This window comes from Chamaea fasciata, unplaced genomic scaffold, assembly GCF_029207755.1.
Source record: "Chamaea fasciata isolate MVZ Bird 193981 ecotype frontalis unplaced genomic scaffold, bChaFas1.0.hap1 SCAF_6, whole genome shotgun sequence".
Lineage (NCBI taxonomy): Eukaryota > Metazoa > Chordata > Aves > Passeriformes > Sylviidae > Chamaea > Chamaea fasciata.
The window spans coordinates 2,158,563-2,174,378 of record NW_027094091.1 but is presented as its reverse complement, the minus strand read 5'-3'; the positions used below and the strand labels follow the sequence as shown (position 1 = coordinate 2,174,378).

At 45.6% G+C, this 15,816-nt stretch overlaps 1 protein-coding gene across 4 annotated transcripts in view; it reads right to left on the bottom strand.

Moving 5' to 3' along the window:
* Positions 1-15,816, bottom strand: part of SLC4A11 (solute carrier family 4 member 11) — a 95,150-nt gene that overhangs the window by 44,344 nt on the left and 34,990 nt on the right. For 3 of the 4 annotated variants that reach the window (XM_066185200.1, XM_066185201.1, XM_066185198.1), the window contains exons 4-7: positions 12,987-13,033; positions 7,626-7,857; positions 6,930-6,992; positions 6,305-6,386 (exon numbers count right to left, since the gene is read on the bottom strand). In XM_066185200.1, the coding sequence (XP_066041297.1) occupies positions 6,305-6,386; positions 6,930-6,992; positions 7,626-7,857; positions 12,987-13,033 (424 nt within the window). The remainder of the gene's footprint in view (positions 1-6,304; positions 6,387-6,929; positions 6,993-7,625; positions 7,858-12,986; positions 13,034-15,816) is intronic. The other variant, XM_066185199.1, reaches the window with a different exon arrangement.

Genomic DNA, 15,816 nt, shown 5'->3' with positions numbered 1-15,816 from the left:
CTGGGCAAGAAGAGGATCCCACAGTACTGAAAAATTTCACACGGAGCACATTTACAAGACACCAAGAAATTCCCTGTCATTATCAACCTTTTTTATCTGAAATAGTTTTATTCAGAGTGCTGGAGTTTGAGGTTTCTCACACTTCTGAGAGTCTCCTCCAGCTCCTCTGTAAAGAACTCTATGGACACTGACACATGGATCCAAATCCCAGTATCACACCAGTAAAATTGAGAATTTCCAACACTTAGGTCGAAACGTACAAATAATTTAGATCAATAACACCTTTACAAATCAGGCTGGAGTTGATTTAGTGAGGACAAACATGATAAAAACCAGATTTAAACAGGTGCCACAGAGAAGATGGGATGTACCTGAGCCTGGCTGCAGGGATGGGAGGAAAAGTGCAGAATGCAGCCTCATCTGTGTCTGCTCTCCCCCTGTTACATCCATTCATTTGGGGGAAAAAAAATGGTGTTTCAATACTTCCAGTGCAAGGCCAAGTCACTCCTGCCCATGCATCACTCAGCAGCTCAAGATTTTCTTCAAATTTAAGCCATTATTTAGCTGACTCAGATTCTATTCCCTGGTGTAAGACTTCCAGCTCCCACTTTTGTTTTAATTCCAGAATCCAGACACAAATACAATACAAACCGAAACTGCAGTCCCAACTAGACTTGTGCAAATATTTGTAAAAGACACACACCAAAAAAAAAACCTCCTTGGTTCACATGGAGAAATCCCAAGTCAAGCAAGATTGCAGGTAAAAGTCAGCACAGCTGGGGCCAACAAGAGTCACTTTCAAAATGTAACAACTTTTTTTTTAAAGTGGCACTTAAACAAATTCCCACTAAGAAAAAAACTGGAGGGTAAATAGCCAAAGCACAAAAACCTAAGAACTAGCAAGACATTTTCAGCTGACTCTGAATCAAGTCTGGTTTGGTCAAAGGCTCCAAGTTCCTTTTTGGTTTGAGTTGAGCTACATTTGATTCTCCCTTGGTTTGGTCAGAAAGCAGAAAAATCTATTTTCACCCAGTATTAGTCACCCCAGGAAACGCTGGACTATGATTTAATGAGATGCCAGGTTGTGTTCTCAGCAGTTTTATCTTGATCCCCCAATAACTGAGCTCATAAAAAGAGCATTTAAATTATAGCAGAAATTCTGCTTCCCTGTGCTCCCCTCTGCCTCTGGTGGTGCTGAGGGTGGCACTGGGATGGTGAGAACTGGCAGTGCTCCACACCAAAATCCCAGATCCACCGAGTTCCACGTGCCCCAGGTCGGCCCCACACCCAAGATGTTATCAGAGTAATAACACATTGCTCAACCAAATCATAAAAAGGGTCAAATTATGGAGAACTAAGAGAAACAGAAACCCTCTTTTAAAAGGGCAAGAAAGGAAGTTAATTCAGAAACAAATTATCCCTTGCAGTAAGAAAAAGTGCCCAGCAGAGGTAATCAGCCAGCCAGCCTTTTCCTGTCCCCACACAGAACAACAATGACACTTCTTGTTCTGATCCACTGCCAATAAATCTTCCTTTGCTGAGCAGCTCCAGGCACCAGCTTTGAGAAACCAGGATCTGCAAGTGAGAAATGAAGCTGTGGCCAGGCCAGGCAGCTCAGCCACAGCTTGGCATGGGCTGGTCACAGCCACAGCATCCCCACTCCAGGCTGGAAGTGCTTTTGTCATGGGAAATGCACCTTGCTGGGCTCCAGGAAGACTCATCCTCTCCAGGGGGAAGGATTTCCTCCAGGCCAGTGCACACTGAGAGCTCCTTTCTATGACACAGCACCTGCAGGAGCTCTCCAGCTCTCCACCAGCACAAGGGGGAGAAGCCCTTAAAAGAAAATTAATTGGTTCTTTGAAGTCAAAGAACACTTGCCAGATGTTGGCTGTGGCACTTGGGACATGGTTTGGAGGGTGAACACAGTGGTGTGTTAATGGTTGGATTTTTCCAACCTTCAGGATTCTGTAGGGAGACATCTCATCCCTGTACAGACCCTGCAGGTAGCAAAGCAAGCCAGCTTTCTTCTTCGGGACCCAAATTCCTAATGCAGAGTTTGAATCTGAGGTTCTCTTTTCATAAAACAGCACCTGCAAGAGCTTCAGATCTCCAGAATTATCTGGGAAAACCCAAAAGGTTTTAAGGTGAGGAGGCCCTTAAAAAATTTATACGGTTCTCTGAGCCCAACGAACCCTTGAGAGACGATGGTTGTAAATTCTGGAGAAGAGCCTCTTGCTTACAATGCTCCAAATCTTGTAACCATTCCCCTAAATGAAAATATTTGTTTTAAGCAGTCCAACTGTTTTAATTTCCCATTTTGCCCTTTAAAAGAATCATCTGAGGAAGACACAGCAACTGAAGCGTCTCTATTTGAAATCTATTCAACAGCTAAATCAGACACAATGTGACTTTTCTAGAAACCCACAGACCTCTGCATCTGGAAAAATCCTTAAACACACGAAATGGACTTGTATTACTTCTGTTGAGAGAGACATCAGTCACATCTTTCACACAATATTACATTAAATTTCGGCTCTTACTCCTCAGATTTTGATTATCTCAACAGCAGCCTTGCTGGTTATCCGATATCATCTCACAATGCCTATTTCTGAGAGGCTACCTGGGTTTTTCTGAGTTAAACTCCTCCACAGGAGTCACTGCCACGACAGGCTACATCAAAGGCAGAAATTCTATAGCAACACGGAGCACACAGACCACTGAACCACTCTTTGCTTGCAGAGAGGCTTTTTTTTCCCCCTCTGCTCTGCCTGTTAAAACAGCTTTGGGAAATCAGTTCAATGCCCAATCCATATGCCTTAGCAATCCAGCCAGAAGAAATGCCTCTACAACTACTCCATCCAGATTATGGAGCAGCTTGATTTCATGTTTTTTCTAAGGATTCAGCTCTGGAAATCAGCAGTTATATCGATCTGCTGGCAAGGGGAATACAGCCTGGAAGCTGGGATGCCTGGGGAGTTCCATCAGCTCAGGGACATTTCTTCCGTGACCCACCGAGCGGATGTTTCTCCCAACAGGACATGAGGGAGAAAAATCCACCAGCAGCCAGTTAAGCCATTTGAAAATCATATATCCTTCACACCAAGGGGAAAAAATTAAAAATCAGGCATTTTCATCTTCATTTGTCAGGCAGTGAAAGAAGGAATGGGGTGTGACAGGACTTGGCTTGTGACAGAGTCACTTTGTAAGGGATAAGGAGGGGTTTCTTGGCCTTCTTGAGGCACAAAACTGCAAGACCAAAACCAGCAGCTCCCACTGGAGCTTCTTGCCCATTTTTCCCAGTCCAGACATGGAAAGGATCCAGTTTACCCCCCTGTGCTGAGATCATGGCAGGTCTGGGTGGTTCAGGGAGAGCTCCAAGCACTCTCCTGGAAGCACCTCTGCCTGCTTCAGTCACTCCCATGGTGCAGGTCATACCAGCAGCTGAGCTTTGCCACTTAAATAATAGTCCAGCACTTCCCATTCTGGGACAGACTATGCCTCATCCCAGGTTTTCCGAGGAAACAACCAGCAGCAGCTTCCCAGGGAAGCAGCAGGAGTTCTCTGTGCCAGTTTGTGTCTTCTCTGTTCCAGCAAATGCTGGAATGGGAGGAAAAAGAGTTGTGTCCATGGTTTCAAAGGTATGAGATCTTGTTCAGGGCTGATGAAGCTCATCTGTAACTCTCAAGATTTGCTTTCTAGTTAGGAAATGACCATGTACACAAATAGAAACCTTCATTTTTCTAGAGCTGGACCCTGCTGGTCACTGGGGCATGAAAGGCTTTGATACTCTTAGCTCTCATTTTAACAGAAGAATCCCAAGTTTTCCATAAGCTGACGGATCCTGGTATGGCCTCAGCAAGATTAGGTTTGGGTCATTCCTGACAAAACCAGCCCTAAAGCCTGCAGTGAATCAGAATTCAGTTGTTTTCCTGGACTTCACTGGAACATTAAAACCTTGAGATCTTCAATTCCTCAAGGGTTTGTTCTGTCCTGCGGCTGAAGCCCAGATCCATATGGAATGTCTGACCTCACTGAAGCTTCCCTAGCCCTGAAACCATCAGGAAAGCACCAAATCCAATAGAACTAGAACAACTATTTCAACCCCAGGTTTTCCCCACTGCTCTTCTCACTGAGGATAAATCAGATAAGAAATAAGAGCCTTTTTTCCAGCACAAAGGAGAGGGAAAGACATTTTTATCTCCATTAGGAATGTTCTTCTGCAGCCAGGCTCTGCACAACTCAGTGAATACCCTGCAAAATTCCTTCCTTTCTCACTCCAAACTAATTTCAGCTGTTAATATTTCCCCTCATCATCTCCGCAGAAGCAACACCACCAAAACCTTATCTCTGAGCTGTTCTTCCTCATTAATATAATCTTATCATGATACTCAATTCCATCTCATCCACCAGGAATTAAAAGTTGGTTAAGGTGCACCAACCCAGCAGAGCTAATATTAAATTTAGCAAAGAATATAGACCAAATGCAAGGATAAAGAATAGCAGATATCTTAAAGGTTCTTCCCACTCATATGGAAAATTTTTTCATCAACAAATTCCTTTTACTTCAGAGGTTTGGAAGCTGTTTTGCAATCTGACTTCAAGAAAAATGTAAGATCTAAAAATATGGTTCACAATCTGTTGCACAATCACTCCAGCAGAAATACAGTGCAACAATTAGATAATTATAGTTAATAACTCATCATTGCTTTCCCACCACTTTCTTCTCCCTCTTCAGAGCAACAAAAGGAAGAAACAAGGAAAGTTTTGCACAAGACACCTTCAGGCTGTGAGCTTATTTTTCAAATCATCTCTTGTCATGGAAGCCAGGATTACTCACATGGATGCATTTAAAGGTCTGGCTCACTTTCCTAACAGGCTGAACCCACCCTTTTTAGTCTCATGTATGTAATCAGAGCATTTGTATCATGACCTTTAAAATGCTTTGGTGTTAAGGCAACACTCCCCAAAACCCTCCACAGAGTTTCATCCCACAGGAGAAACTTCCATCCTCTGCATCAGCAGCACCTCCACATCCTCACTGCTGTTACGCTTCCCGTGGCACCCAAAGTGGAGAGAACTGCCCAAAAGTCCTCTTGGTTGACACCACTTTACTTTATAAACTCAATTTTCTTCTTCGTGGTCCTGCTTTGTACGTGCCAGGTGTAAAAAAGCAGCACACAAAGCAGGAAATATCATCCAGCTCTCTCCTTTCTCAGGACACGGCCCTGATATGCAATCACTCCTTTTTCACACTGAGATCACATCCTTCTCTTTCATAAGAGATTAAAAACAAGGGGGAGATTTTTTCCTTGTTTGTTGATGGTGTTGTCTCCTTTTTGATTTTTTTTTTTAATCCTCTATTTCTCTCCATTTTCCCCAGCCATAAGCAGAGGGCAGGAGAAGAAGTGCAAGCAGAAGGAAAACTATTGTGACAGTTGTCCCAGCAAACTGGCTGTGAAGGCTAAAATATGTGCATGCCTCTAGGCACCTATCCCACATATCCCAGCCATTTCTCTGGGAATTAACGTATTTCCAGACAACTCGACTTCAAGGCTGCACAGGAATAAAGCAACAGAGTCAAAAAGGCACTGCTTTGGTTGGCTCAGGGACTCAGGTTCTGGCCTGTCCCCTGTGAAGGGACAGCCTGGCTCACCCCACAGGCCTGACTGTGGAGACAGTAACTTCAAACTCCAGTCCTGGTCAAGTGCAAGCTGGGGTGAAGCCACCACATCCCATAAATCCCAGGTGACAGAGTTCTTACTGTCTTAAGGGCCTGCTCCTCCAATGTTGAACAGTGTTGACAATTAATCAGCGTCCAAATTAATTGTCAGACAAAGTAATCAGTGTCTAAATAGCATGGAATGTCTGACTTCAATTTTCAGCTACAAAGTCTGGATGGTTCTATCAAAGGACCTAAGAAATCTTCTGGTCCAGGCTCCCAGACTTTGGCAGGCAAAGCAGTCCATGAACTAGTTTGCTTGTCCCTTTGAGAAGTTCCTTTATTAGCATTTCTCAGCTAATTACTGAGAAATGAGCATTTTCTGGCTCGTTTTTTCAGCATTCTTAGCTTGTTAACAGCAGATTTCTATAACATCCAAGAGCTGAATACCCTGGAGGGGGCTGTGGTCACCTACTGCATGTGTTTGTGAAGAGGAGCAGCCCAGAGAGAGACAGATCCCACAGGATGGATGGAACAAGCACCACCACCTTAACCCAAAAGGGCACATTCTGAACCTCTGCTCCTCCCAGCAGCAGGAAGAGGTTTGCACGTCAGTGATTTTGCTCATCCAACTCTGGTACTTACATGATACAGAGCCAGGACTGCTGATACTGCACCCCCGTGACTGTGGCTGTGACCCCTTGAATTGTGTCTGATAAAAGGTGAACTGGGAAGAGAAGAGAGGGAAACATCACAGGCTGTCCTCATTTATTCTGCAGCTGTAAATAACATTTCCTTATAAATGGAAGCTGACTACTAATCCCAAGCATTCCTATCTGCCCAGTGGACTGATGCAGGGGTGGGGGCTGACAGAGAGAGATGGAAACATTTGTCCTGCCGCTTTTGAACTGTGTCCTTAAACTATTCACAGCTTAGAAAGGCAGCTGCTTTCTCCTCCCAACATCATCCTACTGCAGTACTGGGTTATTAGATTAGCATTATCCACCACACACACACAGACAGGACTGGGAGGGCTGTCACCTTCCCAATCCCCTGCCCTCTCTCCCCCTCTTCCCAGCTACTGCTCTCACGTTATTTTATGGCACTACTTACTTTTTGTTCTTTACTGGCAGAAAGCCTAAATTAAAGGGATTACAAATGCGAAGCTCTAAGACAGGTAGCAAGAAGTAACCAAAGCATGAACATGCTTACTACATGCTCAGGACTTGACATATCTGTTAAACAAATTCACTCAGGCTGTGACAGTTACATTTGAGGTGCGATGGACATGATTGTACATTCATTCCTGTTGACTCTGAACCATCAGGGGTGCCTACAGAGAAACAATGCTCAGTTAAGCTTCTTCACATCTTGGGCTAAAAGACAGTGGTTTTAGACTACACTACAACATTTGTTGATAGCTTAAGGTGACACCAGAGCCAACAAGCTTGGCTAGGGCTGCCCTGGTTGAGCTTCTGGAGGAAACTCAAGTGTCTCCCGTCTCCTCCAGTGGGCTGGGAGTGACAACCCTCCCCAGGTACTCATCCAAAGCAGGCAAAATTCCCCAGCCTGTGTGAATTCAGGTGGACAATCACAAGGCAAAGGAGCCATTGCTGACGAGACACCAGCAAGAGTCTCTTGGCTGAACAGCGTTGTCCGAAGACAAGCAAACCAAAAGGGTCCACGCAGACAAGACACCCCAATGCTGCTGACTCCTCACCCCAGAGAGCACCACAACAGGTGATCATAATGAAACAGGGGCAAGATCCCATCAAAACACAAAAACTCTGGAGAAATGAGGCCCTTCAGTCTGAGTGACACGGAAAAAAAATCAACCCACAGTGTCACATGCAACGAGCAAGCCTGGGGACCACAGAGCAGGTGTCCAGCACCCCACCACGGCAAGGATGGCAAATGAACAGCAGCCCACCAAATCAAGAGCCAAAGCAAAGCAAGAGCTGATTACCGTTCCCTTCCCGTGGGGTCCCTGAATCTGTGAATAAAGTGTTCATGATTTTTTCGAAGTTGCAGCTCGGCTCCATGTTCTCAGGATCCTCGGCAAAGTGTTTCAGCATCTCCCGGAGAACATCATCCAAGGACGTGGCTGTTTCATCCAGGATGATGCTGGCTCTGGCCAAGAAGCCATCCAGGTCTCGCTGGGCTCTGACCTCCTCCTCAAAATTCTTTAATTTCAGGTACTGTGTTGGGAAAAGGTCAGAGCATGAGACAGCTGTACACAATACCAGCAAAGTAGAATCTGAGTCCTTCACAAGCAGCTTTGCTGAAGTTACCACCCAACCAAAGATTCTACATTACAGGAGAAAAGGCATTTTATGCATTAATGCATAGAAAGTTTGCATTATCAAGGCTTATCCTAACAATGTGCCAACAGGTGAATGCCCTGGTACCTGACATAGAAAGCAGAATTTAAAAAAAAAAAAGGTCTTTGTTGCGTTTTTTTCAGCCTAGAATAAAGTAGGGTAAGTTGGTCTAAAAGGAAAATACTTAAGGTAGCAATAAAAACTTTCTTTAGATTCAGGAAGTTTGAAAAAAATATGGGAGAAACGGACACTGAGCTTAGCAGCATGAAAAATTACCAGTATGAATCTCAGTGCCAAGTGAACCCAGCTGTCCCCAAACTGGGAACCATGTGTCCCCAGTGCTCCCAGTTAGGGACCCTGAAGTGGGAGGAGGGGAATGCCATCCTGCCCATCACCTTTTCTGACATTTGCTGAATTTCTGTTCTTTCCACTTCCACTGAAGTTTTCTTCTTTTGTGGATTTAGCTCTAAAGCAATAATGAAAAAAAAAGACAGCAGAGGCTGAAACTATCCCAGCTCTCTGCTGGTTCCTTCTGCTGTCCCAGACTTACTGGCTTTGAGATGGAAGGCACAGCCCCAGTGTGCTCCAGAACCGCAACTCCTTTCTGTACCTGTCAGCTGTGAAGGTGATTAATTGAGTGATCAAAATACAAATGCCTCGTTCCTATTGCACAGTCCTTGGAAAACCACAAACAGAGCACGGGACAAGGAGGGCTGGCAGTCCTGGCCCTCTCCTCCAACAGCCTGAGTGAGGAAATGGCAACTGCGCTCTTCAACGGATCTTCCTTCCGATGGGAAAGCTGCCAGGTTGAATTTGCGATGTTGAGAACCAGATTGTCAAGAGACAGTGAAACCTTCAGTTCCCCTCAAGCTCAGGAAGAACCGAGAACTCTGAATTGTTTTCACAAATCTGACCCCCAGCTGTGCCTCCACAGCCAGGGCCATGCCACGTTCCCCCCAGGGTACAGGGCCACCCCAGACCTTGACTCAGGGCTCCTCTCCTTCCATGCACTCTCTCTTACCTTTTCCATTTATAGACACAGGCGAAAAAATGCCAACATCTCCCTAATTACTGTAATTATCACAGCAACTATCAAGTTGTCAGTACACATCCATTGCAATTAGCAGTGTTTTACTTTGCATCAATCACTCTTTCCACAGCATCCTTGAGAGGGAGGATTCTCTGAAGCGTTTCAGCTCCCACCCCCAAGGCTTTGGAACCATCTGCTCGTAGGAAGGGAGACAGTGACACAGCTACAGCTCCACCTCAGAAGTGCAAGCAGTGAGTCTGTCTCAAATTGAGGGCAGATTAACACACACCTGTAACAAGAGTCTTCACAACGGCAAAGGTGGCTTTGTGTCACCAACTTCTGCACGGGAGAAGCAGCCAGAAGGAGAACAGCGGGAGGAGAAAGTTGAGGGACAGCAAAAAATTAATTAAAGGCATTCATGTGGGCTATCTGCCCAGATCACAGGATCACAGAATGGTTTGGGTTGAAGGGACCTTCGAGATTATCCAGTTCCAATCCCTCGCTATGGGCAGAGACACTTTCCACCAGTCCAGGCTGCTCAGAGCACATTCCAGCCTGGCCTTGGACACTTCCAAGGTGGAGCAGACACAGCTTCTCTGGGCAAGCTGTGCCAGGGCCTCACCATCTTCATGAGAAAGAATTTTTTCCTAACATCCCATCTAAACCTACTCTCTTTCAGTCTGAAGCCATTTCCTCTTGTCGTGTCAACCCAGATTATTGTAAATAATCTCTCCCTATCTTTCTTCAATCAACCCTTCAGGTTGGTTGAAGGCCCCAGCTCATCTCAATCAACACTGATCCTGCAGTGAGCTGTGCTTGACAGCACCAGGAGCAGCTCATTGCAAGGCAGGAGGATTCAGCTCCAGCTGAGCCACAGGCTTCAAGCAATGCCTTGGGAAAATAACTTTCCATGCCTCACTGCTGTTTCATTTCCCTGCTCTTGGTCCTTCATAGGAAATAGGGGGAAGACTCATTTATCAACCATTTAACATTATTCTCACTCCCTAAGATCAGGGAAGGCATTACAGAGTCATGGAATGGTTTGGGCTGGAAGGGAACTCAAAGCTCATCCGGTCCCAACTCCTGCCATGGGCAGGGACACTTTCCACTCTCCCAGCTTGCTCCAAACCCATCCAACCTGGCCTTGGACACTTCCAGGGATCCAGGGGCAGCCACAGCTTCTCTGGACACCCTGTACCAGGACCTCATCACCCTCACAAGGGAGCATGTCTAACACCCAATCTAAATCTACTCTCTGAGCTTGAAGAGGCTTTATGCACATTAAACATCACAAGGCAAGCAGCCACCATGAAAGGAGAGAAATCCATCACTCCCTGAGACACACCAAAATCAAATTACTGGAAGCACTGGCACAGCAAAGCCTCAGCAACAGCTCAGACACAACTGTTCCAGCCAGGACCCCCACTGGGTTCAGGGGAGATTAATGAATGCTCCCTCACTAATATTTTTAGCTGGATAGTCAAGTCACACCAGGAAACTTGATGCTGGAAACTCGATGCTGGAAACTGCTTAGGAAGAAACCCAAGCCAGCTACCCAAGAGTCATTTGAACAGCTCTGGACATCCTTGATTTTAAAGCTCCACGCTGCATCGTGACAGGAACAGAGGCTGTTGTGCCAGTAAAGGGGGGAAACACTGAAACAGCCTCCCCCGGCTTCCTCCAGGCCAATATCACACATTCTAACTCATCAACAAGGCTCAAAATGCAAGCTCTCTCCTGGCTGGCTGCTCAGGAGACACCTCCACATAGAGCCACTGGCAAATTTTTTGTGGCGTCCAAAAAATCCTGTTCTCCGGAGCAGAGCCCTGCCTGGGCTGCTGCCATGGTCCTTTGTCTCAGAACCATTCTGTGATGGTGATTAAATAGCTCAACCTGTGTGAAGAAGCCTTTATCCCTGCCCACCAGGTGCCCTGCTAGAGAGCAACTTGCCTGAGACACAAACTGCCCTTCCAGAACCACAGGCTACCACCAGGGACAGGGACAACCTACAGGGAAACCTCTCCAGACAAAGCTTCTCACTTCTCACTGTTGGTGATTCCCCCTGCCCAGACACTTGGAGCCACCTCCTCCATGAGTCAGGTCCCAATTTCCTTTGCATTTGAAGCACAAAATTTCCACTCATCCTCCTCGGAGGGAAAAACTGGCAAAAGTATCTTTTTCTCAAGCCCTGCTAAAGCTCTCTGGTATTTGTGACTCCAGAGCACACTAAAATGCTCAAGCATGAACTGTAGGCCAGAAAAAGCAAGAATCCTACAGCTCTGAAAAGGGAAAACAAAATAGAAGAGACACTTATGAGTTAGCAGTTTCCAACTATTTCTTATCAGAGGCAGATCCCGCATTTGGGCTTAGAATTTGCACTTTTAAGCGATTAAGTTCTCAGGTTACTTTCAGTCAAGTGTGTATGACTGAGAACCTTGGCACTGGGATTAGACAAGACAAATTAGGGATAAAGACATTTTCATTCCTGAGCATGGAATCGCTTATTTTAACTTTCCATGATTCTATACCAAACAACGTTTAATTTTTGGTGGTGGTGGTGGCTTTGTTTGGGGTAGTGCTTTCTTTGGTATTTATTTGCTTTGGGAGTTTTTTTATTAACTTGGGGAAAAGGTTTCTAAAGCTATCACACATTTTCCTCCCACTACTAATTCAGCTTTCTGAAATATCTTTTCAGGATTTGAGCTGTCTTAGAGGCCTAAAGCAAAGCAGAATTAAAGAGCTCTCTGGGATTCCCTAAAAAGCCCCCAAAGCTTACAAGGCTACACAAACTAAAACCTCAAGTTACAGCCTGCAACAAAGCCTTGAAATCCAAGATCTCAGGCACTGGTACAACTGTTCAGGGCTGTGGTGGAGTCCCCACCCCTGGAGGGATTTGAAAGCCATATGGATGTGGCACCTGGGGACATGTCAATGGTGGCCTGGGCAGTGCTGAGGGAATGGTTGGACTTGGTGACCTTAGAGGGTTTTTCCAACCTAGATGATTCTGTGATTTTCCAGGACCAGTGATGCCACAAGTTCCCATGACAACAGCCACTCCTTCCAGCCCTCAGGCAAGAAGTCAAGACAACTTAATGCACCACGAGCCTCACAACCCTAAAGACAAAACTTCAGGAGGTACTAAATACAGACTCAGAGAAATAAAATAATGGGTGCAGTTGGAAGGGACCTCAAAGACCACCCAGTGCCATCCCTGCCATGGGAAGGGACACCTTCACTATCCCAGGTTGCTCCAAGCCCCATCCAGCCTGGCCTTGGACACTTCCAGGGATCCAGGGGCAGCCACAGCTGCTCTGGGCACCCTGTGCCAGGGCCTCATCACCCTCACAGGGAAGTTATTAAAATACCAACCCAATTTGTCCCCGAGTACTTTCTGTGCCCTTCCACAGCTGACGGTTTGGAATAACAAAGCCTATACAAGTTTTTTTTTGCACTTTCACCTTATCATTAGTGAGTTACAGTCTCAGGAGCAAGTGTAAACTAAGTGTGGGCTCCTAATCCTCCTCCTAGCCTGTTTGTTTCCAGGGATTTCACTCCTGCTGAACCTCGAAAAGTACGTGAAGGACGACTGGTTATCTAGAATAAAGAGGGAACCAAATCCCAGCCATGACTGCTCTCTGCTCCCAGCTCCAGAGGAGCTCAGGAGCCTGGATCTCTACAGCGCACACTTGGATCCCTGTAGAGGCAGCTGCAGAAAAGAAAGTGATGAATTAACATGTCAAGGAAGTGTCTGGGACAAAAAGCAGTGGAACAATCAGAATTACAGAGAAACTGTTTGAAAAATGAGCAGCACGTGGCTTTTTAGGTTTAAAGAAAGGGAGAGGAATTCAAGAGAAGAAGCATTTAAATGCCTTTTGCTTAGGCCAGTGACAAGCAGCCCTTCTGTGTGTTTCATGATCCTTTTCTGTACTTCTGGATGATGAAAAAACCAAACTGGTCACAAAGCACCTCTACTTACCTTCCTTGATGTGTGCAGTAACACGCAGCCAGCACCTTCACTTTCAGCTGGAAAGAGGGGAAAAAAAAAAAAAACACATCAGAAAAGTGTTACTATCAGAGGTACCTGACAGGCAGCAGGAGCCGAGCAGGAGGCTCAGGAGGAGGTGAAGCATCACTCTCTTGGCAGGGGATGATCTCTAGAGGAAAACAGAGATTCAGTTTTTACAACATCTCCCATTTTGGAAGCGTGAACCAAGCGCAGGATTGGCATTATCTGATCACTAGGGGATTGTGTCTTGCAGCTTTTTTTGGCCGGGTTTTTGTAACTCTGATGTATTTTTACTCTTCCCTTCTCTCCCTCCCTCTCCACCTCCCCAAAAATCTAACTCCTAATCCTTGAAGTAATCATTTAATCCAATGCATCGTTGTTTGATAGATTGAGGCTACGATTTCATGAGTCACCCTCATTTGGAAACCCTCTTTGTCCTCGTTAAGGAGTCAACAATAACAGCCAGGCAGTTCCAAGGGATTGCAGGCAGTGACTCCAAGATGAGCACATTAATGTCCTGTCAACTCACCACGCTGCCTCCATAAATCTGAGGAGAAAGCAACACAGCTCTTGGGAAAGAAAACTGCTGTTTAGGGACCTGTAAATGTCACTGAATACACAGGATGGGGGAACCCGGGAAATTCCCACTTCAAACTTCCAAGCGCCAACAGTAACATTCTCTTGGAGTATCTACGAAGCATTTTTTGGGTATCAGCTACAAAACAAAACAAAACCAAGCTGTATTTGCCAAAAGTCCACTACTTGCCGTCAAGGCAGCCTCTCTGTGGCATTATTTGTCCCACAGGTACTTTTTGTGCAGAGAATCACTGAATGGTTTGGGTTGGAAGGGACCTTAAAGACCATCAAGGTCACCTTACACTTGACCAGGTTGCTCCAAGCCCCATCCAACCTGGCATTGAACACTTCCCAGCCTGGCATCCTTCTCAAGTTCTCCAAAAAAACCCCCAAGCCTGAACTGCTACCAAAATGAAACACATGAACAGCTTTAATCCAAACAAGAGCAGCAGCAGCATGGAAAAAACCCACTGAAGACCAAAACTTTTCCAGAGGCCAAGCTGTGGAAAACTACAGAGATGTAACACGGAGTTACAGTTATTCTGATGAGGGTTTTGTTTCCTTTCCCGATCTCTACTTCCAAATCCTAACCTATAAGAGCTGCTGCAATCCCATGACTTGGCCACGCACCTTCAAGCCAAGCCCAGCTACTCTCCAAAAAAATAAGCTGAGGGCGCAACTCACATTAAAACTCCAGAAAAAAAGCAACTGTCTTTTGCATGCAGAAAGCTGCTTTAAACAAAATCATCGCTGATCAAACAGAAATTTGAGTCTTGCCCTCGATGGGGTTCAAAGGCTCCAACTCAAAGTGGGAGCAGAGCTGTAGAAAAGAGGGAAAGATTGACTGGCAGGAAAGATTGACTTCATCTCCCCCTAAACAAAACGAGGTGGTTCAGAGGCTTTGGTTACATCACCCAACTTCTCCCAAATTTCACTTGGATGCTGCACATGTGATTAAAAGCATCGCTTAACCAGACAAGTCTGCTGCTGCAACAGCCCCAATTATTCCTGTTTTTGACACGCCTTTTGGAAAACACAAGCTGTTTCATCTAAAAAGTGCAATTTATTATTAAAAAGCAAGCACCCAAATAAACCAGAAACATCAAGCATTTCCCCCAGGCTCTCACATTTGTAGTTCTCCAACGCTCACTTACCCAACTTCCAGCCTAATTACACATGCAGAAGTATGCAGGGAGATTTGGAAGCCCATAAATATTCATTGAGGAGAAAATGTTTTGGTTTATCTGCTTTTGCAAGAAATAGTTCGGGAGAGACAAAAAACACCCACAGTCCTGAACAATAGCAGGCACATGCTGAAGACAGAGCTGCAGCCTGTCCTCATGGATACATGAAAATGGAACAGAAATTCTCGTTGTGCTTTTATCAGGCAGAAACTCTTGGTTCCTCTTATCATTTTCAAGGTGTATCAATCTTTGCTGACAGCTCTCTCACGTACCCAGCTGGAGGAGCACCAACTGCTGCTTTATCAATACAAGCAAAACCATCTCATTACATCTGCTGGAGCAGGATCTTTCAAACTTCTCAAAAAGGCTGTTCTGGGTATGGAGGTGGCCCTTTGGAAAGCCCAGAGCCTCATTCATCATTCATCCCAACAACACACGGCTCGGATTTAATCCGGGCAGGGAGATGGATGGATACGGCCATCGCAGTTCTGGGCTGGTGTCTTAAATGCTCACTGGAGTGCTACAACATCACTCAAGGATAGCAGCAAATCCACTGGAACATGACAAAGGGAAGGGAAAAATACACAGAGATGTCTCAAGTGCTCTTCTGCCTTGTTCACATTAAATATTCTTTTTATTTCCTGCCAGGCAACGAGATCAAACCCTGCAGGAGGTTTGCCCATGATCCATCCAAAGATCAAGTCCAACCACCACCAGCCTGCCACTCATTTTTTGCTCCTCCACAGCACCATCCCTGCCTCCCTCCAACCAAGCAAGGACAGGGTAAAAAGATTCAACATCCTTGGCCGTTGCATCTCTACAGAAGAGCCCTTTATAGGGGCTGACATGGATGACATGGGTACAGATGACACAGATTCACTCTACAAGAAACTCCCCATCAATCTCCTCAGCCAAGTCTTACTACCAAGAGTAATAACTTGAAAATCTCAGTAATTTGAGATTTCACACCTGAACGTCACAATTAAGCACAATGAAACCCTACAAGGAGGTCAGGACCACGCGAAATTTTCCTGTCTATT